Raw genomic sequence first — 23,116 nt, 5'->3', positions numbered from 1 at the left:
AAAGAACATATGGAAGAGAAAGTCGAGCTGCCAACTCTTGAACACCAGTAGTACCATGAAACCTGCACACATTCCCCTATACGTGGGTTAACCAGGCAAGGAGAAAGATGTCATTTCAAGCATTTAGCAGCAAAAGGCTGTTTTACAATGTACACTCTGAACAAAGTGATTGATAAAAGGTACAATAAAATGGACAGCAAGATAGATCTTTCTTGCTTGTTTTCTACTATTCATCAAAAAAAGAAAAAAAAGGCAATTACCTGGATTGGTGTCCCAGAAAGAATTATCCTGTAATTAGCAGTCAGCTGTTTTACTGCTTTTGACAGCTTTGTTTTTCCATTTTTTATTACATGGCCTTCATCAAGAATGCAGTAATTAAACTTAATATTTCTAGAAAAGAAGAACACAGACTTAAGTAGTATTTCAAATTCTAAGCTACCAAAAACCTCCAAAAACAAGCCAATTCTTACCTGAAGAAGTCGATGTCATTTCTTACAACATCATATGAAGCCACTATGAGATTGTGTCTTTTCACCTGGTGTTGCAATCTTTAGGGAAAAAAAAAAAAGAGGTAAAGTGTTCCTTTCATATGTTATTATTTCAGCCTTTAAAAGTACCACCACAAGCTTTCCCATGCACTATGCGTCAGTAGTAAAGTGAATTGCAAAATCCCATGTGCAATATTTTACTCTATCCCAGTCAAAAATGCAAGATTACCTTGCTCTCTCAGTAGGAGGTCCAGTGTAGTGCAATGGATTAAGATATTCTTTTGAGCAAAATTTGCCTACTTCATCCACCCAGTGTCCTGTGAGTGTAGGAGGGCAAACCACCAGAGAGGGAAGAGGAACACTGTCCACCAGTTTTGTTCTTGCATATTCCTGAGCCCTTTAAGAATACAAAAAAGGAGTTGGGGAAAAAGATTGTTTTTTGCAGAAGAGGTAGGGTTGGAAGGGACTTCTGGTCCAACCCCCCTGTTCAAGCACAGCCACCTAAAGCCAGCTGCCCAGGACTATGTCCAGAACCATTAGCACAGAGAAAACCTACCATTAAAGTCTAAGAATGTTATTTAAGCTTACCTGAGGCAATGATCACCTGCAAGAATGCAAATGGATTGTAAAGTTTTTCCTAAGCCCATGTCATCACAAAGAATTCCATGAAGTTTGTATTTATTGAGAAATGCCAGCCAGTTCACTCCATCCTGAAATCAGAAAAAAGAATGCCTCAGAATTAAAAACTGGCTTTAGCTACTTATGCTTCAGTTCAAACATCCATATGTTCTATCATCCATCAGTGCCAGACTATGAGCTGGTTTCCCACCATAAATGCATTCACTACAGCCCATTCACTCAGAGCAGAGGGGATAAAGGGGAAAATGCAAATGTCCAAACAGTCCAGCAAGGCCTGGCTTTACAGTGGTGAGCAGCCACAGTCAGCCTAAACAAGGCACAGCCCATTGGTCATTCCCTGAGAAAAATGGCAGAATCTAAACATGTGATAAATATCATTAGGACAGTGTAAGAAGCATGCATTACTTCATTCTTTCTTCCTTATTCAGGAGTCCAAGATATACACTGCACAACTAAAAAAAAAAATCAGCAAGCAAAACACCATCAAAAACCCCACATCCAAAAAGCTAATACTGGACAACTTCTACCACTCCATGAAATTGTATCAGACCACAACTTACTGCTCTTTTAAAATAAAAGTACAAGCTGTTACCTGCTGATATTTTCTGAGCTCTGCTTTGATTGGTACTGGAATTTCATAGTTTTCCAGTTTTTTTCCATCCAGTAATTGTTCCAGAAAGTGGCGTTCTTTAGCTTTCATTCTGATCAATTCTTCAGACATGTTTGGTGGATCTGGTATACCAGCCTAGGATAACATTTTTAAAGCAGCAACATAAGGCCTACAGGACTTAGTTGTCACACAGAGAAGAGAAAGTAAAACCTCATACTAGCTTAAGACATTTTAAACAGACAGTAAAGATCTGCAATCTTCTCTACTGTACGAATCCAAACTCAGCACATATATACTGTGTACGTGCTATAATTGTTTGATTACTGGCAGGTCAACACATCCAGAGTGTGACAAATCCTGCCCTAAAAGGATACGCTGAAAAACTTGAGACAAGAAGGAAAATTCTGGTCAAGCTTTTAAGACTGAGCTGTTCTACCTCTAATCAGAGAGTTACCTGGCTAGCTAGAGAATCCTTTGACACTCACTTCTCTTGAACCACAAGCTACCATCCAATAAGGTACTTAAGTACATGCACACACACAGCAGCCTCCTCGTTCCTTCCTACTTACTTCTAGAACATATGTGCAGTATGAATACCATGACTGCTTATCAATAAAACAGGACCAATTAAGTTGAACCATTTATCTCAGAATCCTTCTCAGAGTCATACTTTCATTTTTATGGTTGAAGCAATAATTAATTTCAACATAAAAATGCAGGAAACTGAGTATAGCTAAGTTCTCCCAACTCACTTAATGCTACTGCTTCTAATTACTCACTATTAGAAACAACCCCAAAAATAAAGATTAGAAACATCAAGCTTAATTCAGACCTCTACCCCTTTTACTTACCCAGCAGCTGAACTGAGGTCTTGCATTTTAGGTAGTGCATACAAAATGCCAACAATAAACACAGAATACTACATAGTTCTGTAACAAAACTCAAGAGTCTAAGTCACGCTTCAGGAACATGAAATTCAAAGAGCGGAAAGGTTTTTTTGTTCTAATACCACCACTATAATCACTGAAAAATGTAAAGCTTTATCTTACGAAATATCTGCAAGACTACCCAAAAAAGTCTTTCCATGCAAAAAAAAATACAACTGTATTCACAGACCACCACTCCGGGAGGTTTTTTTACATAACATATGTGCGAAGTTCTGAAATTACTTTATTATCAAGTTCTCACAGACAATCTGTAATGGTTTAGCTGGACACCAGGTGCCCACCAAAGTATCTGTATCGCTCCCCTCTATAACTGGACAGAAAGAAAAGGTATAAGCAAAAGCTCATGAGTTTTGAGATAAGGATGGGGCGAGGTCACTCACTGATTAGTCACAGGCAAAAGAGGCTTGACTTGGAGAGATTAGTTTAACTGATTACAAATCAAATCAAAGTAGGGTAAAGACAAGTAAAGGCAAATCTTCCCTTCTCCTTCTTCACTGGCCACAGGGTTATTCCTCTCAGATTCTCACTCCTCTCTGACTGCAATTTTTTTCTGCACAGTAACTTTCTTAAATACATTATCCCAGAGGCACTACCACCATCACCAACAGGCTCAGCCTTGGCCAGCAGCAGGTCCATCTTGGAGCTGGCTGGCATTGGCTCCATCAGATATACTGGAAGCTTTTAGGAGCTCCTCCCAGAAGCCACCCCTTATAGCCCCTACCCACCCAAAACCTTGCTGTGCAAACCCAATACACAACTTCAAAAAAAGATCACTTAATAAAGGGTATCCCAAAATTCTCGTCCCAATCAATCCATCACCTACTCTTTCAGTGATGTGCCTTCAACCCCTCTACAATTAATTCAAATTCCTTGTTTTGGCCACCTAACATTTTTAATTGCTAGCATTCAAAACACTGTTCCACAACAATACTAGTATTTTCTCTCATTATTAACCTGCTTCACTCAGTTTGCATATTTAATATAGTTCAGTATCTGATATTGAACTTCCTTAACCAAAAAGGGAAATTCTAAGGCACTTCCCTAGTAGCTATGCAAAAGAAATATGACATGATCATGCACATACATGCAATTAATAGAACAAATATGCTACATTTTTAAGAGATGGTCTATTAAAATAGCTTTTAAAATCCACAAAACTTAAGCTATATGTATTCCACAGGACTGTGTTTAAGGTGCATACAAAGAAGGGCACTGGTGTCAATGGCACTGGAATGAACATGCCAGAAATCAATTTCTTCTTTGCTTACTTTCAACTTCAACATTTCAGTGTAAGCATACAGAAAAATTAAGTGCTCCTGTTATGGCAGATTGCTACTTACCAGATGTTAAGGTTCTATTATGTTAAAAATATAATAAACTGATTAAATCGACAACTAGTTCTCATTATCACCATGGATATGTATTCTAAACTGTCTTCTATTACCATCTGGTGGTCAAGTTACTTAGAAGCATTGTAGCCCTTGATACACAACATTAAAAAGTCTCTGAGGTGTGAACACTGTAGTAGAAGTGAAAAACTGAAGTAAGTCTGTACTGATTAAACTCTACTGCATCATAATACACAATATTTGGCCCAAATATGTAGGGCAGGGCATTTTGATTTTAATAAATAGAAATAAGAGACTCTACTTATATCCACATTATTTCGATTGTTTTGTTTTTTCCCTTAAAAGCAGTACTGCTTTTATGCATTTCTCTTGACCACATACACAGCAACACATACCTACAGGGAGTGCACATGGAACTCCTAAAACTTTTGAGCCCAAACTAACAAAACAAGCACTGCACACAAAATAAATAAATATACCCTTTAACTTTGTGTACACAGTTAAAATGAGCTTTTTATAAGGAGCTGTTTTCCCATTTAGACAATTGTTAACACAGGGTCCAATTTTGCTCATTTTTCTTATAAAGGACACTTCTATTATCAGATATGGACTCCAGATGTGTAATACCATTTACTCATTCAACATTTAATGAGCCAGAAGCCTGGACTTTGCAGCTGGTGAAAAAGTGGATACAGGATAGTTCATACATGCAATATACTTAGAGTTTGAGCTTACCTCAAGAGGCATTAGTCTAATTAACGTTGCAAAGCACTGAGTAGCCATAAAACGTACACTGTTTGTCTGATCACTCATTCTACCCAGAACTGGAACCACTAGAAGAACAATGTATGGAACAATACCAACATCCAGCTGCTCCATTACACCTGGATCAGTTATTAAGGAAATTGTTTTTAGCAGTTTAAGACTGTCTGACAAATATATACCCAGCAGATTTCACACTCAGTACAGAAAAGTCATTAATACATTACATTCAGATGAATGAGACTTCCAGTAACAAAGCAATGCAGAAGCAGGGAAATCTGATCTACCCAATTACATTTAGCCCACGGATGGTTTGAGAAACTGAACCACCTCCACCAAACCTTCATCTGATAGATAAAATAAGGGCAATGGAAATGAAAGTTTATTCTGCTTCATTCCACAGGAGGAAAACAGCTTAATAATTTATTTCATTCCTCCTCTCTTTTTTTTTCCGGCAAGTTTTTGTTCATCAAATAAAGCAATAGCAGAGAAGCTTCCGTGTTTCTGAATCCTTATGCAAGGATACATGCCAGTGCTTCAATTGCACCTTCTTGTTTGGTGTTGTCATCTATTGCTCCCAGCCATGGCAGAACTTTCTCTAGAAAGATATTCATTGTTTCCATGGTAGCTATTTTGCTCATAACACCCACACAACGGGAAGCCATGTGTCTCACGGCAGTGCTGGGATGTTGAAGGCACATGTAGAGATGAGGCAAATGCTGTATTAACTGAACAGAGAAAAGGGTGGGGGAGAAAAGGTTAATATGAATTATAAACAAATTAGTGATTTTTTTTTAACTAAACAGTCTTTTCAAGTAATTTAAGAATGCTTGAAGTGGCTCCTTTATAAGACCTAATTGCTTAAAAGTAAAAAATAGTTTCAGAAGGAACAGCCAGAATTCTGGCCTACTTATTCCTTGCATGGGAGCCTTGTCATGTATTTTTATCATCGTGTTGCCCTTCTCTATGCCTCTTCCAGAGCTACTGTACTTATTCTGAAATACAGTACTGCAGATAGGCTAGTACTGACAACTGTGTTCAGATGCAGGCATAAGGATGACTTTACTGTTCCATTTCTTTAACTTTTTTTTTTTTTTAACCAGTATTTTACATTCATCTGATACTTTCCCAGAACCATCCTAACTCCAGGATCTCTCTCCTGAGTAGAAGCATTCAGTTCAAAGAAAGAAAGAATTTTTTAAACAATCAAATCCAGTCTAATTGGTGGTAAAAGGAAGTTTCCCATAATTTTTGCATTTTCTGCACGGGCAGCCGTTCTGACAACCTTCAGCCTGTTACATGGTAGTCAGGCAGTAAACTCTCTTTTATCACCACCATTTTGCTCCCACTCTAGCCACAGAAAATACATGTCAGACTATTATAAGTCATATCATTTCAGTCAACCACATAGTGCAGCATAACCACATTTTTATCTATACTTTCATTACAAAGAGAAGGCATTCTATTATCCGTCTGTTTTCCAGTTTTAGGAAATACAGAACTAAAATAACGCAAAGCCAAGATGCTGCTGCCAATGCAATGAAATAGCATAAACTCAAAGTTCGGACACAGCCTTGTTTGGACATCTCATCTGAAAAAGAATAGACCAAGGCTAAATTTGTAGGTAGCTGTTTGCTTTTGTGGTTTATTCTACAACCTGCACAAACAAATATAGAATTAAATATTCTACAGAACATGGGGTAAAAAAAGCTTTGCAACTGCTCAACTTAACTACAGAGGGCTATGTCTTCAGTTAATCAAGAGCAGGATACAGGACTGAGAACAGGCAGGCTAATGAGGGACTAAAAGCACTATTTGAGCAAAATTAGAACATCTAAAAAGAAGCCTTACAAAACAAAAATTTAAAATGCTTGCAATGAACAGGCTGAAGTATTTTATACAAAAGCTGATTACCAGGGGATGTAGCTGAGTATCCATTGAAGCTGCTGTTGTTTCAAAAACCTGCAAAGAATTTACCAGCTCCTGGGCAGGAGCATCTCCTTTTTCCAGTAATGACTTTCGATCTGGTAAAAACAGAAAAGGTGTTCAGTTTAAGTCTGACACACTGCCCCCAGCCTACCTGCCCTCCCAGCTTAAATCAGAAGTGTAGTTACCAAAATTATTTATGTGAATGTTGTTCCGTAACGAACCAACCATTGCATCCCAGAGATGTGGCAATCCTGTTGCCATTTCAGCACCAAAGTGTTTAGCTATAGTAGATAAGGCAAATTCAGCTCCTCTTCTCTGCACAACATAAGGTTTCTGAGCCTAGAATTAAGCAATTTATCAAAGCAGTGAGGACAGACACATTTAAAAATAATTATTTTCAAGGAAGCTCCTATTAGATAGGCATTCAATTCAACTTATACCTGACACTACATTCACTGATTGTTTTTTTCCCCAGGTTAGTTACTTCATTCTTTATCCAAGTAAAAAAAAAATATTTTATAGCAGATTATTTAAAGTCTATGAATTTGAGATTTGGCTTTTGCTGACACAGGTCCATTTCTGCAAGATATTTTCCAACTGGTTCCAGTCCTAGAACCTCAGATATTGCCAATACAGTGACACCAAGAACAGTAGCAAAATTTATGAAAAACAATACTTGCTTTGTTATTAAGCCCCTCCTCTTTCTCCCACTCTCTTTGGAATGCAAAATTGATAGAAAACAGGAACAAATCAAGAACAAAATCCACAACACTGTTCAGAATATCACAGTCTTGACTAGGATCTTATTAAAACACACTGGAATTTTAAATTAATAAAATGGTAGTAAAAAAGTTTAGAGTATTAAGTGTGGAAGCTGCACACACATTCTAAAGCCAGTCACATTTCAATTACTGGTTTAAATTCTTTGGAGGCATCCAGCATGCATCAAGATGACTGGCACGGGTAACGGTAACAGGACACAATCACAGCAGTTTGCAGAAATCCATTTGCATGAATTTATACTGATATTTGTATTCTATAGTAAATATAAAGTTTCAGGAGTTATTAGTTTAGATTTAAAACATTAAACATGCTGCTTGTATCACAAAACTTCGTATCAGCTCAGTTCTCTCATGAAGAGATCCTGAGTATCCCTATTATAGTGCTATCAATTCCAGTGAATTCAAAGTAACAGAAGGGAGGGAGGGGTGGCTGTGAAGTTGCACACTCAAACTTCTGAAGTGTATGTACCTCATCGAGTTCTGTAGGAATGCTTCCACTGCTGCCTGTGGGCAGATCTACAAGAGGGGCTTTTGGAGCTTTTGGAGTAGGACCTCGCCGACTTGTGATGGCAAAAGCAGCTTTCTGATGTCTGTAGAGTGTAATTATTCCCCTGTGCTTTGTAACTGTGTGCTGCATCCCGTCTTTATCAGAGTTGGGCCCTAAAGGAGGACAGAACAGCTGTTAACAATTTAAGCTGCAGTTTAACACGCCGGCAGAAGCGACAGCTACCTGTGAGTCACCTGCTGACCGTGCTTCAAAAAAAGCCCAACTTTTTCCAGCCTTGAGGACAATGGCACCTCAGTACAGAATACAGTTACTCTGTTAAGAGCACATTACACACTTGGAATGAAAAATCAAAGCGTGCAAACCACCGCACAAATTCTTATTCAGCAAGAAGCACAGGTAACAAACTTCAATCAAATATAAGAAGTTTGCAAAATTTTGTTTCATATAAAAATGAATTATGTTCTAAAGTTAACCAAACTTACATTCTGTGTCCTTTACAAACAGTTCAATACTTCTATCATGATACAGTAACAGATGTCATCAGTATCTTTGGATTTTTTGATGTTTCTATTTATACTAAAGAGCTGCTTTTATAATCATATAATGTTATTCTACTCTGAGATGGAGGACATTCATAAAGAAAAAGTAAAATGTACAATGGTCAAGCCTTAAAGCAGGTGAGAATCTTTGAGTATTAAGATCTTAATTTGTGCAGCTCATTTAGTGCACACATTTGCAGTGCAGAACAGCCATGACCATGGCACATACAGGATTATCTGTTTACTTTGACCACTGTCCTCATCTTTTTTTACCATACTATTAGCCTATGGAATGTAACAGGCCACTTTTTTCAACAGGCTACTCTAATTCCTATACTTACTTTCAAAGAAAAGCTTCATAACATATACAAGTGAAAGATGATCATAAGTGGACAATATCAGTAATTGAAAATTGGAACTGAAGTCTTTTATACATATATGTTCTGAAAACAATACACGTTAGTTGCACACAAATTTAGTTTAAAATACCTAAATAAAACTACTATTAATAAAAACTCAGTTGCTGGCATTTTAAAATCACTGAAAACAAGACTCACTCAAATACTCATTTTAACAGTTCAGAAATAAGCACAGAAATTTTACAAATGCTGGTACTCTCAGACTTCATACCTTTTGAGTTTTCATGGCCACTCTGAGGCTGTGCAGGACATGCTGCTAGCGGGGTAAGATGTGGATCCACACAGAGGGAGTTGCAGAGATTTTTTATAATCTTTGAGTTGGGACAGGGAGATCTTGTTGTGCACTGCTGAAGCAACTTTGCTATACACGAAGCCACGTAGTTTTGTACAAGTGTATTCTCTTCTTTTTTGATAGCTTCCATTAAGGGTTTTATAACAGGATTTAGTTTTTCTGGAAGCTGCTGCAAGTTCACAACTGCACACGCAGCAAATGTGTGCACTCGCAGATGCAGCACTTGCCATTCTTGATTTGTTTCTGTGACAGTCATTTGGACCTGCTGTCGCTTACTGTCCAACTGCTGTAGAACTTTAGGATTCAAAGTAAAGGATGATGTCACTTCATTGAAAACAGAAGTAACCTAAGAAAAGGGAAAAAATAATCACAAATCTGTTTCATTTACTGTAAAACGGGATATCCTCTCATGGCAGAATGAGTCACTTGAACAAATATCTCAATTTTTTTCAGCAAATAACAGGAAATGCTCCAAGATGTAGTTTCTGAAATCTTGGACTGCAGTTCAAAGGGAGAAATCAGGCATCTTATCAGAATTTCAAGCCTAGATTCCCAAAGAACAGTTTATGTACTCCAAGTTTAGACTGTCCCACATCTACCAGTTCTATTCAGATATTCTGGAAATACGTAAGCTGACAGGTAAGCAAAGGAGAATGTGAATACAAAAATCCAAAAAGGAAGTGCAAGGGCTCATGCATGAACAAGTTGTTTCTAAGATGATTCTCTTCTGAGGAAAGAGACTGAGATAGAAATCTGAGGAATTAAAAAAAAAATATCATCACAATAAAAGTAGTTGCAGGACTTTCCATATCCTTCCCCACTCAGTTGACTACTGTTTCCTGTTAAAGATTTGAGATTAAAAGGAGATTAAGAGGTCAGAGGCAGGGTCCTAGGTTGTCTAGAATTTCCAGTTTATTTACTAGCCTTTTAACAGTGATTTTGAAGGGGTTCCAGTCTGCTTTGGTTTCTTCTGTGTGGATTTCAATAGTGAATCCACACCTGGAATCAAAACATTCCTTTTTGTCCTGTTAAGTATGTACCTGTTAAGTATGTACCAAGTGCACTGCACTTGATTTTTGTCAGACTGTAAACACCGCAGGGGAAACAGCACAGTTTCTATACACATCCTTTGACATGAGATATGGAAAGTCACCACATTATTTCTGAAAGTTATTGTCTATGTAATAATTCTGCTGAAGATGTATTTTGAGACAAGAATACGTTTGAAGGAAGGGCAGGCATGCCTCTACTTACCAGCTCATTAGCTTGATCTATTGTAAACACACTGCAGTTTACTCTGTTTCCAATGTCAATGTGTGCATCAGCAAACAATGAGATGAGTTGTTTACATTCATTTTGCATTCTGGTAAAAGGAACAGCAATTTCATCATAATAGAGATGTTCAGAAAGGACCCCAAGTAAACGAGGCTGCACACAAATAGCCACAGTTGTACACTCCTGTAACAGGAAAAGACATAGTTTGCATTTATGAGTAATCACAACTTCTTTTGTTCAATTTTGGTGCTAAACATCTCAATCTAGCTACAAAAATCCAGTTTCCAGAGGAACCATTAACATTCATAACCCAGAATATTAAGGATTAGGAACAAAACCTTCAGTCTCCTGCTTGAAATGATACTGAATAGAGGAAAGACAATCACCTTAAAATAATGACCCTGGATAACACGCATCTTGAGAATAGACTTACTTGTAGAAAAAATTTGAACATATTTACTGATTCATAATTCTGACAGCTGGCATTTAGCTACTGAGTACTGTATTCCTCCATTGTCTAAGAATCAAGATTTTAGTATTTAGATGTATAAATACCATTTTAGCGTATCAACCAAAATCTTATTTCAAGCTAAGCAGCACATGGCAAGCAGTGGATTGAGATAGTAAGTAAAATTAATTTTTGCTGCAGAAACATCCTACCTTTTGCAAGGCTGCCCACTCACAGATTACTAACGCAACACTAATCCTCTGCAAGGCAGATTTAGAATTCAAGTGGAAGAGCAGGAGCTGAGCTAATGATTCAGCTGGCTTTATTTCTTGAGTAACAGTATTTACACCTGGGTCACAAATGCAGCAACAAAGAGCTCCCAGCAACCTGACAAGAGGGAAAAGAACAGTCACTTCACTGTTACAATTACTCTGCAATTAACGATTAGAAATTAAGATGCCAAAATAGTCTACGTTATTAGATTTTGGTGAGGCTGCTATACATAATGAAAAAATACATTGCTTTTAAGTATCTTTTTCATATTTCCAGTAAACTGACTTTGCTGCCATCATCCGAGCACGCATGACAACATAATCCCTTGTTGCTGGATCTTCTGCAATGCTGTCTGCCCCAGCAATGTATTCCTGAATCACTTCCTTATTCTGGGTTTGACCTTGACGCAGTTTAGCACCTGCCTTTTCCTGTGGAGAAAAGGAGAGGTTGCAAGTAAGAATGTTTGTAATAAAAACATAACGTTCCCAGTAACCACAGTATCATGCAAAAGTTGGACTACGACAGAACACTTCTTTGGTAAGAGACTTCCTAAAGTAGTTGATACTTTTAAATCACCTCTCCACTAGTAGCATTCTATGGCCCTGTTAAATGTATGCTATATTCCTTGACTATAACATTAGGACTAATACTCAACATATAGTTGGTAAACACACAGAGGAAAAAGGAAACTTCTTCCAGCATGTTTTCAGAAAACACAACGCTTGTAGACTTAGCTCAGTCCTGCAAACAGATGGCTTTGAAACCATGTAAATAAAGACTTCATGAAGTATTCACATAGAGCACACTGCATGGCAGAACTTTATTCTCATGGATAACCTGACAGGAACTCTTTTGCTCTACATAATTGAGGTTTGTTAAACAGTTGACATTTCAGAGTTCTAGAAAGGTATCACTACTCCCCTCTAACACCCTTAGCATGGGTTTTCATATACAGCTAAGCAATTTCCTACTGTCCTCAAAACAGTTAGTGAGGTCACATTTTACTTACTTTTGATCTAGTTTTTACTTCTAGCAGCATGTTTAAATCAATGGGCAAATGAGATGGCTGCATCATTAAGCAGAGCCAGGCTCCCATCCATGGACAAGCAGCTGCAACCACATACTGTACAGATGCCTTGTTTAACAGTTCCAGCCATACCTTGGGAAAGAAGGAACCATAGTGGAAATCATGACAAATTTCTACTGGGTCTAAGTAAAATCACACATGCTGATAAACTGTAGGAACCATCTCTCATTCACTCTAGTAAAGCATCACACAGGCCGATTACAAAATAATTAACATGAACACACTATTCTTTAGCTGCACCAAGGATATGAAAGAGCAGGATACACAAACACTATATATCTACATGGTAAGTCATGCAAATACCTTGTGAATAAGATCCAGAATTTCTTGGTTGCTTTCCAAGATACAGAATTGAAATATGTGCCTCAACATGTCTTGCAGAATTGGAGTCAACCATGTTGAAGAACTCTGAAACAAGGATATCATATGACTAAGCATATTCCAATAGTATCACAGTAAAACACTAATAACTAATTCTTACCTGGTCCTGGGTAGACAAGAGCGTGAATAACGTTTCCAGAGCTGCTTTTCTCACAGAAGATATAGTGTGGTGCAAGAACGGCCACACACGTGGGACCAAAACTGTCAGTGACTGCTGAATACTACAGAAAGGGGAGATGGAGAGAGAGTTACAGGGGAAAAAAAACCCACACAGAATCGAGTTAATTTTCTTTATCCTCAGTTATAAAGTTTTATTCAAAAAAAGCTTTTCAAGAAAGGAAAGTTATTGCATATACTTGGTGATTTTAAGTGAACGCTCAAATTGCTACATTTAAAATAGTTTGAGTAGGTATCTTTTTTCAAGAAAATACTAGGTTTTTTTCTTACTGGTAAAAAAAACTAGTCAATTCAAGCACGTATTTTTACCACATTTTTCCCATCACCCATTATACTTTGGCCTTTGTTCAACTGTTTTGGAAAAAAAAAAAAAAAAAGAGAGCGGCTGTTTCTATTTTGAACTTATTATTAGGCCTAAAGTTATGACTTTACAAATAACGAAACCAGCTTCAGCAATGCCAGTCATACAGGATGAGAAAGAAAATGCATAAAGCATCTACCTTAAGTGCAGATGCTGGGAGTTTACCATGTGTATTGTGAAAAATTTAGCATACTAAGATGCAATCCCTTTCATTTGCCAGAGTCCCAAACAGAGAGGAACTAGGCATTGTCTTCAACCAGTCACAGAACTGACAGAAGTGTTCCAAGAGCAAAGTTCTACAGGTACATGCATGTGTTTTAACATACACAATTTGGTCTCTTGTTTGGAGTTTGTCTGCTCCTTGTGGGCAGGACCACCATATGAGTGGAGTCAATATCCTTTACTAAAATAGCCAAGATGAATGGAGAGAGAAGGTAATGAAGTCACATATAAACAATGTCTAATTGTTTAGTTTGTTTGCTGCATTTCACAAATGTAATGAAAATAGAAGGGCTGTCCTAACCTTCACTTTAAGGAAAAACAAGAGTAAAATATTGATTTAAATTAAGCATCTCCTTGGCACATGATTTGAAAGACACTGATTATTCCAATTTGCAAATAAATGGACACTCAAACATGTAATACTGAAGCAATACTAATTAAAAAGTTACCTGCATTTGCGGACCTGAGGGTAAGTCAGAAGGGATGAAAGAAGGATCATGATACTGTTTGTGGAAGCTGTCAAGTCATCCAACTCCAGAAGTGCATCCCACAAGGTATTCAGTATAAAAGGCACCTACACAAATAAGAACAAGAGATTACCATACATAAAAAAAGGGAAAAACCCCCAGTGCTGCCTCTAAACATTATTTTCTTTATTTTGACCAAAAGCAAACTTTTCTATCAGAATTTATAGAAAACAGTTCTGTCACCTTCTGAGATTGAAGCTGGACCAGGCTTTCCACAACTGGTACTAAAGATGCTGCAGCAACAGCTCGGACATCATCATCCATATCTTGCAGACCTTCAGTTATTGCAGGCAATACTTTAGGCAATAAAGTGTCAATCATGTCCTGGCCAAAAAAAAAAAAAAAAAAAAAAAAAAGCATTTTTAAACTTAAAAAGCATGTAACGATCCAAACAATTGAGATGTACTCTAAGTGTGTTAACAAACCTGCTTGTTTTAAAGAGAAGCTACCCATCCAAGACTATAAGTATTGTAAGTTACCATTCATGAAGTTAAACCAAGGTTATAAATTTGAATGAACTCAAATGTCAGCCTAAAGCTCAGTATTTGCAGAATACCATCACAAATAGACTAAACTTCTTGTAGGACTCAGCTCTGCCACTTCATACATGAAAGTATCATCAAAATTAGGCAAGCACAGCCTCTATTTATAATGTTTTGTGCAAGTAACTTATCAAGTTACAACAGTACCGCTTGGATATAAAAGTGCAGTCACACATCTCATAACCCACAAGACTGCAATGCAAGCAAACCTGTTTTATCACATCTCTCTACTGTTCAGCCACATCCTCTACCTGGAGCAGTTTTTTGATCCAAAGGTCTCCACAATTTGTCATGAGGGTTATTACCTGACGTACTGCCAAAGCATACTTTATTCCTAGGAGACCACCATGTCTCACTTCCCACTGTTCCTGTGTAAGCAGCTTCAGGAGAACATCCACAGTTTTGTGAACTCCAGTCTCATTCATGTGTTTCAATACTACTCCCAAAGTCTGAGCACAAGTCTCACGTACTGGTGCTACCACCTAGGAAAAAGTAAATGATAAAACAGATACTTCTGTTTGAAATTTGACTTACAAAGAAATCAATTTGAGTAGAGTCAGATGACCAAACTGCTATACAAACAAGGTAAAATTTATACATCAGCTACTTTTCAATAAGCATCTGTGAGCAGTTACAACATGCACATGCAGTAGCACTGTAACAAGGCAGTGTTATCTGTGCTTTACTACTATCAGTGTTCTGCTGCAGTGTTGTCTCCTGCACAAGCCTGCTGATCTGCCATGCCACTTACTTCATCTGAAACGAAGTCTCCAAACCTGTCTAATGCGAACACACAGAGAAGTCTAATAACCAAGTCTTCTAGCCACTCCTGATGCTGCTGAATCATCTGTAAAAAGAGAAAAAATTGAACACCTTGACTATATTGTTGATATAGTCTGCTTAAGCAGACTATACGTCTGCTTTAGCTAAAATTTGTAAGAGATACAACAAACATTCAAATTGACTTAATATGGTCACCTTGCGTAGACAGTCAAGGCAAAGTACTCAGCGCTAATTCAGCTACCTGGGTTACTGCAAACATCATAACCTGGTTGGTTTGGGTTATTTTTCTTAAAAAAAACATAGTACCTTCACCAAAAGGTTGGTGTCCTGGTTTTGACTGGGACAGAGTTAGGTTTTTTTTCTCAGTAGCTGGTACAGTGCTGTGCTTTGGATTAAGTATTAGAATAATGCTGGTAACACACTGATGTTTTGGCTGTTCCTAAGTCATGCTCACACTAAGTCAAGGACTTCTCAGAGTCTCATGCTCTGCCAGTGAGGAGATCTACAAAAAGCAGGGTACAAGCACAACCAGGACAGGTGATCTGAACAGTGATATTCCACCCCACAGAACATCATGGCCAGAATATAAACCAGGGGAGTTACCCAGAAGGGGCTGATCAGGCTAGGCTGGGCATCAATCAGCAGGTAGTGAGCAACTGTATTGTGCAGAACTTGTTTTTCTTGAATTTTAATTAATTCTCTCCTTTCCATTATTATTATTATTATTATCATTAGTACTATTATAATATTTTACTTTATTTCAATTAAGTTGTTTTTCTCTCAACCCATGAGATTCTTTTTTTCCTGATTGTCCTCCCCATCCCAGCAGAGGGGCCCACGGGGGGCAGCAAGCAAACAGTTGCCAGCTGGGGTTAAAACACAACAGCTAGAGAGCACCTTGTGAGGTAGACAGAATTTTATTCCTACACAGCACACAAAGGTAAAGTCATCCAGATAACCTACACTGACCAAGGTCAACCCATCCTAGGCAAGTCAATTAACATGTCTGAAGCATATTTATAAATAAACTGTAGAGCAGTGGGATACCCAGTGAATGGAACTTGCTTTTCAGCTCCAGATTTAACAATGTAATTTAAACCAAGCTTGTCTTGAAGGTCTGGCCTCTGTTAAGACACCAATAACTCTGTAGTTTTCAATTTTAAAGTAAAAGCCCCACAAAAGCAACTGCTCAGGCATCATCTTTCTCATCTCCACTGTTTGCCTACTATATCGCCACTTCCCTTGAAAACTGTCACTTTAATGAACAAACTGTCAACTGTCATTTTAATGAGCATATTAGGGATTTCATATTCCCATACATGTCAAAGAATTATAACCAGCATACAGCATGCCAACAGCTAGAGTACGTACACCCCTTCCATAAATAATTAAGAAATGGCTTAAAGTATCTTATTCATTGCAGTTTGTGTTATTATTACCCAGCAATCTCCATGGAACAAATAGTATCCCATGTGGAAGCAAGAGATAGAAGCTTTTGCTTTCCCTAAGTACAAAGTATGCTGAAGTAGATTGATTTACATCTCTTCAATCTTCCACTCCAAACCACAAGCTCTTCCAGCTGCTTTTACAACAAAGTCAGTATTAATCTGGATGAGATTGTCAATTAGTAAACAAGTTGTAATTGTCAGGTTATTTTTTAAAAACACTATTTAAACTTTTTCTTGTAACAAATCGAGCAGAATGACAGAGCCACCTTACTGATAAAACTAGTAGAATTAGATACTCTAAAACTTCACTAGAGTTATATAACCAACTTGTCAATTTTGTTTCAGCACAGCCTTACCATGACTTGAAAACAGTATTTTCTAGCATGGAAGCTAGTGTTTAATAGCTTTATATACAATCAACATATTAATGGTTACTTATAAAGTAGTATAGTAGTACTGACACTAGTACAGTAGTATTGGTTTCTGTACAGGTCTTTTAAAAAGAATGTTTCATCAGTGCATACAGTGATGTCTGCTCAAAATTATCTGGTTGACAAGTCTCATGGCTTATATTCCCCCCGGTCACCAACTTGCTGCAAATTTTAAGTATTTTAAGAAGTCTGTTTTCTAAACTTCATTTAAGCAAAGTTTTGAGCCTACACAACTGGAAACTTCCTTACCTCCTCTAGAGAGCTATCTCCCATTTTACCACCACTTTTACCATGAGCTTTAAGTATCTCTCTCAGTCCAGTACCTGCACCATGTCGAACCTAGAAAAGTGAAATGAAAAGCCAGTTTTAAAATACTGGGGAACAGGAGATAGCCATGTTGGATAACTGAAACAATACTACTGTATTCTTAATAGAGACGTTTCAACTACAACTGAACTAGGACTAGAGTTGTAGGCAATTATTAGATCAAATCATATACTTAAATGTTCACCCGTCCAAAATCAACCAACTAAGAATTGCTTCTATTTCCTAACATTATCATATTTGCAGTAATACAGCCAACATTCATCTACTTTTACCTCCCTACAAGACACTAGTTTTCAGAAAAGAGAAACTAGAAGGTATTATTGTTTTTATTACGTTTATAAGTTAAAGCAAACCAATATAAATATTTCTCTACAACTCTTTATATTTTTTAAACAGAGTTTGGATCCTCACTGAATATTCTGGAGTTCACAAAACAAATTTCTGACAATTATTATTCTTCAGAGCTTACAAACCTGCCTTGCCTGACTCAATATTAGAAAATAAGTGAACAAGTGATAGCAGTTATAAATGGCCAGTCTCTTCGCGAACGAAGAACCGGGGAAGGTCTTTCCACCTTCCAGCCTGCGCATTGGATTTTTTAGGTGAGACACAGTGTGAGCGGAACTGAGCCCACCCTTTAATCCTGAGGTTCATCTGCTGGGGCCAAGCACGCTTGGACGGTGGCAGCGAGGTCCTCAGGACGTAGATGGATTGCCTTACAGGGCTAGCGAGCACCATCTGCCCGGGGAGTGTCCTAACCGGGAATCGAACCCAGATCTCAGCGTTGGCAACGCTGTGGTTTAGCCACTGCACCACTAGGGATAGCAGTTATAGGCACTTGCATATTCTCACCAAATGTGAACAGCTGATCAAACTAGGAAGAGTTTTGGAAATAACAGAAGACCAGTAGAACATGTGCTACAGACACTCCCGTTTCTGGTATTTTTGACACTTAACTGCACTAGCAATTGGCTTCTCAAGAAAAGCCCACTCAGTGGATAACAAAGTCTTAAAAGCAGAGTTTTGAACCAGGTTTTCGTTGAGAGACCTTTACATGGGTTAGAGCAGAACTTACTCTATTTAAGGACACTTCATATGCTAGCTTGTTGCTAGCATAAAATTATTGTATTTCATTTCATGACAGTAACAACTAGAACTCTGTATTTGGTAGCATACATATCCCCCATGTAGAGCTCAGTGGCTGCTGGTTAAAGGTATAAGCAAGCCAACAGAAATCCGCCAGAAAGTTTAGTCTTAAAATCCTAATTGTTCATGCACCAATAATTTATTTGGTCTGATATGGCTTATGAGCTAGGTTTTACTAGTCAAAAGAAATAAGCTTTGCTATTAAAGTTCTCAGCTTTTGCAAACACAAAAAAGAGACAAATGTATAAAGGAAATACCAGTAGTAGGATTCATCTTGCCTGACTCCATCTGTCTATAAGGAGGGAAGCAGCCTGGACTAATCACCCAGGCTGCCTCTAGACATTTCAAGATGCTGCCAGAGACATTTTAAACGTGAATTTTGAGGTAGGTTAACCTATTTGTCACACAGAAAATAAAGTAATAACAATTCTGTACCGATCTACTTCCTTAATTAAGAAGTTTGTGCCCTATATCAAATGCACTAAGAAAGCTGTGGGAACATCTGCATTCCAGGTGACAAGTGGATGTGGCCTTCAGCTGCAAATAGCCTGCTTTCAAATGAGGTGAGGTTACTTAGCTCAGATGTAGCAATGTGCCACACAAATAGAATTATCCTTTTTCTGGGACCAAAATCATTATGCTGGCTGCATATGATCTACCTCTGTTTTCAAGTTTGAGAGCAAGCTGTCTCTGCCCATACTGACATCACTGACACTGTGCTACAGATATACATAAGGATGTAAGAGTTGCTGTTAACATTTAACTTTTCAAAATATCAACTTAAGAAAATTAAGTTAGGTGAGAACAGTTATTTCTATCTTCCGCTCAAGGAAGTAAGATTTCTATCAGCTACTTCACACTTCTGCCTGAAGTTTCTATCAAAGTGGAAAATTGTATAAAGACTGAATAAAAGGGTGAGCCGAACAGTTTTGAATCTTGAATATAGGTTGTCTAAGTAGTAAAATATATAGCTTTTGTAGCTACCAGAGGATTGATTCCTCTCCCTTTTGTACTAGCTTAGCATTAGACAAACATGCCACTGTTCTCTTGATGAATTCAAATCTCTTAATTGCTTAATCTTTGTAACCACAGATTTACATGCTTTTATTTTGCTTGAATTTCAGTACTCCCATATTCTCACAGTGACTACTTGACATCTTTCCCACTTCCCCCAAGTATACATTACACATCTGTTCTCAATTCCCCTTTAAGTTCACTAATAATTACACCTTAGATACTGCACGTCTTACCTCCCAAGAAGGGTTAAAGAGGTCATTGCACACCTCTTCACAAAAGCTTTCCAGAGGCCATTCATTTGCCTAAATGCATAAAAAAATTCTTAAGTATGAGATTAAAAGAGAAGGGAATCAGATGAACACTTATGATCTTTATGTATTTAAATGGCATACAAAAACCTCCAAAAGCTTAAGTATTTTTCTTCATTACTGAACAGAATTAAAAAAACCACAATCTTCTTCCACAGCTCAGAAACTTTGCTAAGTGACACTGGATCTCTTAAAAAGCTTATGTAGTTTCTGTTAGTAGTGTAAACTCTTCTCTATAGGAATTAATTTGATGTTCTGGAACTCACTCTCCCTTAAGGAACCATGGTAAGGCAGAAAATTAGGCAAAGCTTTTTGTCCTCCCAAGTAATCCTTTAAATTTACAAACTTTGCCTTTAAAAAACATAATAGGCAAGTCACATTTTGAAAACACACTGCATAATGAAATTGGGTCAATTAATTTGGTAATAAACAGTATCCTATTCAAAACACATTCCACATTTTTGGAAACCAGAAGCGTATCCACTATCCCAAAATTTCCTACAAGAAAACTGACATGGCTGTGGAAGGGAAATGATATTACTGTTAGTAAGTTCACATCATCACATACACAGAGTGACTGAAAGGCAGCCAGCAAACAGCAGCTGTTCATCCTGCAGTTATTACTCATCTTTCATATTAATTTTCCAATAATTTCTTTCCCAAATAAAAATTTAATTACTAAACTATGTCAGGATATTTCTTATTTTTGTAGAATACAGACTAATCTAGATAAAGTCTTCAATAAACTTCTGTGCACCATTTGTATTCTGGTTTAGCATTTTTTAAGTTGTCAGATTTTTAGTCTATTGAAACAAATGCAGGCTTTTCTAAGACTAAGGTAATTGTTTAAACCTTCAACTCTTAAAGATGGAATTTAATTCTAAATTAAGTCTAATTAAAGTAAGGTAAAGATTAAATAAAGTGCACATGAACATTTAGATCAAATTATTTGTGGCTCACTGTAATCCTACCATCTAAGTGTTTAGCACAGTTTTACAGTTTAATACCCAGATCTGACACCTGTAGCCACCTCATCACATTCATTTGGGTCACAAACTGCTACACAAGTGGATTAAATGGGTTTTCTTCCTCAACACTGTAAACACAGTTTGAAGCTGTCTTGCTTCATTATCTATAAAAGTGAGCCAGCTTCATTTATTTCTCTTAATGCTAAGATGACTAAAGGATTTGGGACTATATAGGAATTTTGCTTCACATTACTTTGCTAAAAAAGTGAATGGTCATTCCTGCTAACAGCAGAACAATACATCATACCTCTTCTTGAACATTTTCTACCAATGTTTTTGAGTCTGTAGCAGGCTGGTTGATGACAACATTTGCAACTTTTCTTCTCTTTTCTTCTGGTTCCCCATCAGTGCTATCATTGCTGAGAAGGAATAAGCATAAGTTTATGAACTGCAAGCATGCTTTAGGGGAAGTAATTACTTCTACAACTGAAGTCTTCAGATCCAATAAGGTGTGGCAAGAATGCAAAACACAGAGGTTTAACACTGAAAATATGCAAGATAGGTAAGTTTACATGGAAAAAAAAAAAAAATCAGTGAGGAGACAGCAGAATGCTGTCCCAAAGTGACAATCCTCAGATTTTTCCAAGAAACACAGCCATTCCTAAATAAGATCATGAATTTTGTTCACCGTTTATAGACACAGTAGATACAATAATATGTCACTATAAACTAGTGAGGAACACAGCATATATCAGAAAGTGGAATAATAACCAAGTTAAAGATACATCTTCTTAAACCCCCACTTCCATGCATTATTCTCAAGCCATATTTAATAACAGGGACAAAGCACAAATTTCAACTGCAGCATCCCATTATTTCAAGATGCCTCTGAAGGTCCTTAAAGTATTTGGGAACAAATACTGCACACAAGCTTTTTACCATCAGCTCAATTAAAACAAAGGATTAAGATGCAAAGACTGTAGGAAGTTTCTCAACAGATAAATCACAATCCCAGCTTAAGCGAAATAAAAGCAAACCAGTTCACTATTATACCTCTTCTCATTAGCTTCCACTGCATCTCTGGATCTTTGCTTTGCAAATAGCTTAGCCATTCTTTTGGCTTTATTCTTTTGTCTACTGCTCATACCAGCTCGAAATTCTGAGTCAATTAACTCAGCAGCCTGAAGAGTCTGAAAGAAAAGTCATTCATTGTCAATTCTTCTTTCAATGAAGGTCCTGAAAAATTCTCAAACCCACACTGGTCTCAGCTTCCCCAACCCTCCATTTCCAACTCTGAGAGGCAGTTTGACATCAAATAATACTAAAAGGCAACTATGGGACATAAGAATTCAGGAGGCCAAAGCACACCATACTATACGTCAATCATATTTAAAATACAAGTATTATAACCACAGAAGTTCAACCCACTGTATTATTCCTTGCAGTCAAAGAGCCCAAGGTTTTACCTACAGGTTGTTTGTTTACTAGTAAAACTGAAGAAGGGGAATAGTCCAAATCTTCATCATTGAACAGATCCTCAGTACTCATTCCAATAGCAGCATCCACACCCAAGCCAAGTTTCTTTTGCAGCAGTTTCCTCTGTCGTGCTATCCTCTCTCTAGGATCAACTTCACCTTGAAAAAAAGTTTTTATAAGAAGAAAGATGTGTCAGGTTTCCAAACAGATGCATTACTGAAGACCTGCTCAACATATACAATGTACAAAAGCCAAAATTTACAGAATTCAATTGTACTTGGCTAATACAGTCTTTTAAATACATCACACTGATACCCATAAGACCTTTCCTGCTACTCTAACTATTCTACTACTTAAACCAATCAATCTTCAAGCAGAAAATATTGTCCCTGAAATTCATTAAATTATACTTGGTCCACAGAAGTAAAAAACCACAAAACCAACCAAACCACCAAAAACTAAAACCAACTAAGTTTTGACTTCGATAAGAAACTGCACTTGGAAAGGAACAGGTTAATACACTAAAAAAAAAAAAAAAAAAAAAAAAAAAAAAAAAAAAAAAAAAAAAAAAAAAAAAAAAAAAAAAAAAAAAAAAAAAAAAAAAAAAAAAAAAAAAAAAAAAAAAAAAAAAAAAAAAAAAAAAAAAAAAAAAAAA

General features: G+C 37.2%; 1 protein-coding gene across 1 annotated transcript in view; it reads right to left on the bottom strand.

The window, feature by feature from the left end:
* Positions 1–23,116, bottom strand: part of BTAF1 (B-TFIID TATA-box binding protein associated factor 1) — a 43,971-nt gene that overhangs the window by 6,000 nt on the left and 14,855 nt on the right. Inside the window, exons 5-30 of the mRNA XM_027909049.1 lie at positions 22,456–22,619; positions 22,039–22,175; positions 21,293–21,404; positions 19,943–20,011; positions 17,469–17,558; positions 15,309–15,404; positions 14,863–15,039; positions 14,199–14,339; positions 13,938–14,062; positions 12,829–12,949; positions 12,651–12,755; positions 12,270–12,419; positions 11,546–11,688; positions 11,200–11,374; positions 10,519–10,722; positions 9,184–9,610; positions 7,976–8,166; positions 6,910–7,063; positions 6,710–6,819; positions 5,322–5,523; positions 4,769–4,917; positions 1,720–1,872; positions 1,077–1,198; positions 718–885; positions 471–548; positions 261–390 (exon numbers count right to left, since the gene is read on the bottom strand). Coding sequence (XP_027764850.1) covers positions 261–390; positions 471–548; positions 718–885; positions 1,077–1,198; positions 1,720–1,872; positions 4,769–4,917; positions 5,322–5,523; positions 6,710–6,819; positions 6,910–7,063; positions 7,976–8,166; positions 9,184–9,610; positions 10,519–10,722; positions 11,200–11,374; positions 11,546–11,688; positions 12,270–12,419; positions 12,651–12,755; positions 12,829–12,949; positions 13,938–14,062; positions 14,199–14,339; positions 14,863–15,039; positions 15,309–15,404; positions 17,469–17,558; positions 19,943–20,011; positions 21,293–21,404; positions 22,039–22,175; positions 22,456–22,619 — 3,893 coding nt within the window. The remainder of the gene's footprint in view (positions 1–260; positions 391–470; positions 549–717; positions 886–1,076; positions 1,199–1,719; positions 1,873–4,768; positions 4,918–5,321; positions 5,524–6,709; positions 6,820–6,909; positions 7,064–7,975; positions 8,167–9,183; positions 9,611–10,518; positions 10,723–11,199; positions 11,375–11,545; positions 11,689–12,269; positions 12,420–12,650; positions 12,756–12,828; positions 12,950–13,937; positions 14,063–14,198; positions 14,340–14,862; positions 15,040–15,308; positions 15,405–17,468; positions 17,559–19,942; positions 20,012–21,292; positions 21,405–22,038; positions 22,176–22,455; positions 22,620–23,116) is intronic.

This window comes from Empidonax traillii, unplaced genomic scaffold, assembly GCF_003031625.1.
Source record: "Empidonax traillii isolate 1590-97213 ecotype Southwest subspecies unplaced genomic scaffold, ASM303162v1 scaffold27:size3997909, whole genome shotgun sequence".
Lineage (NCBI taxonomy): Eukaryota > Metazoa > Chordata > Aves > Passeriformes > Tyrannidae > Empidonax > Empidonax traillii.
The sequence above is the reverse complement of the archived record's forward strand: the minus strand, read 5'-3'. Positions and strand labels throughout refer to the sequence as shown.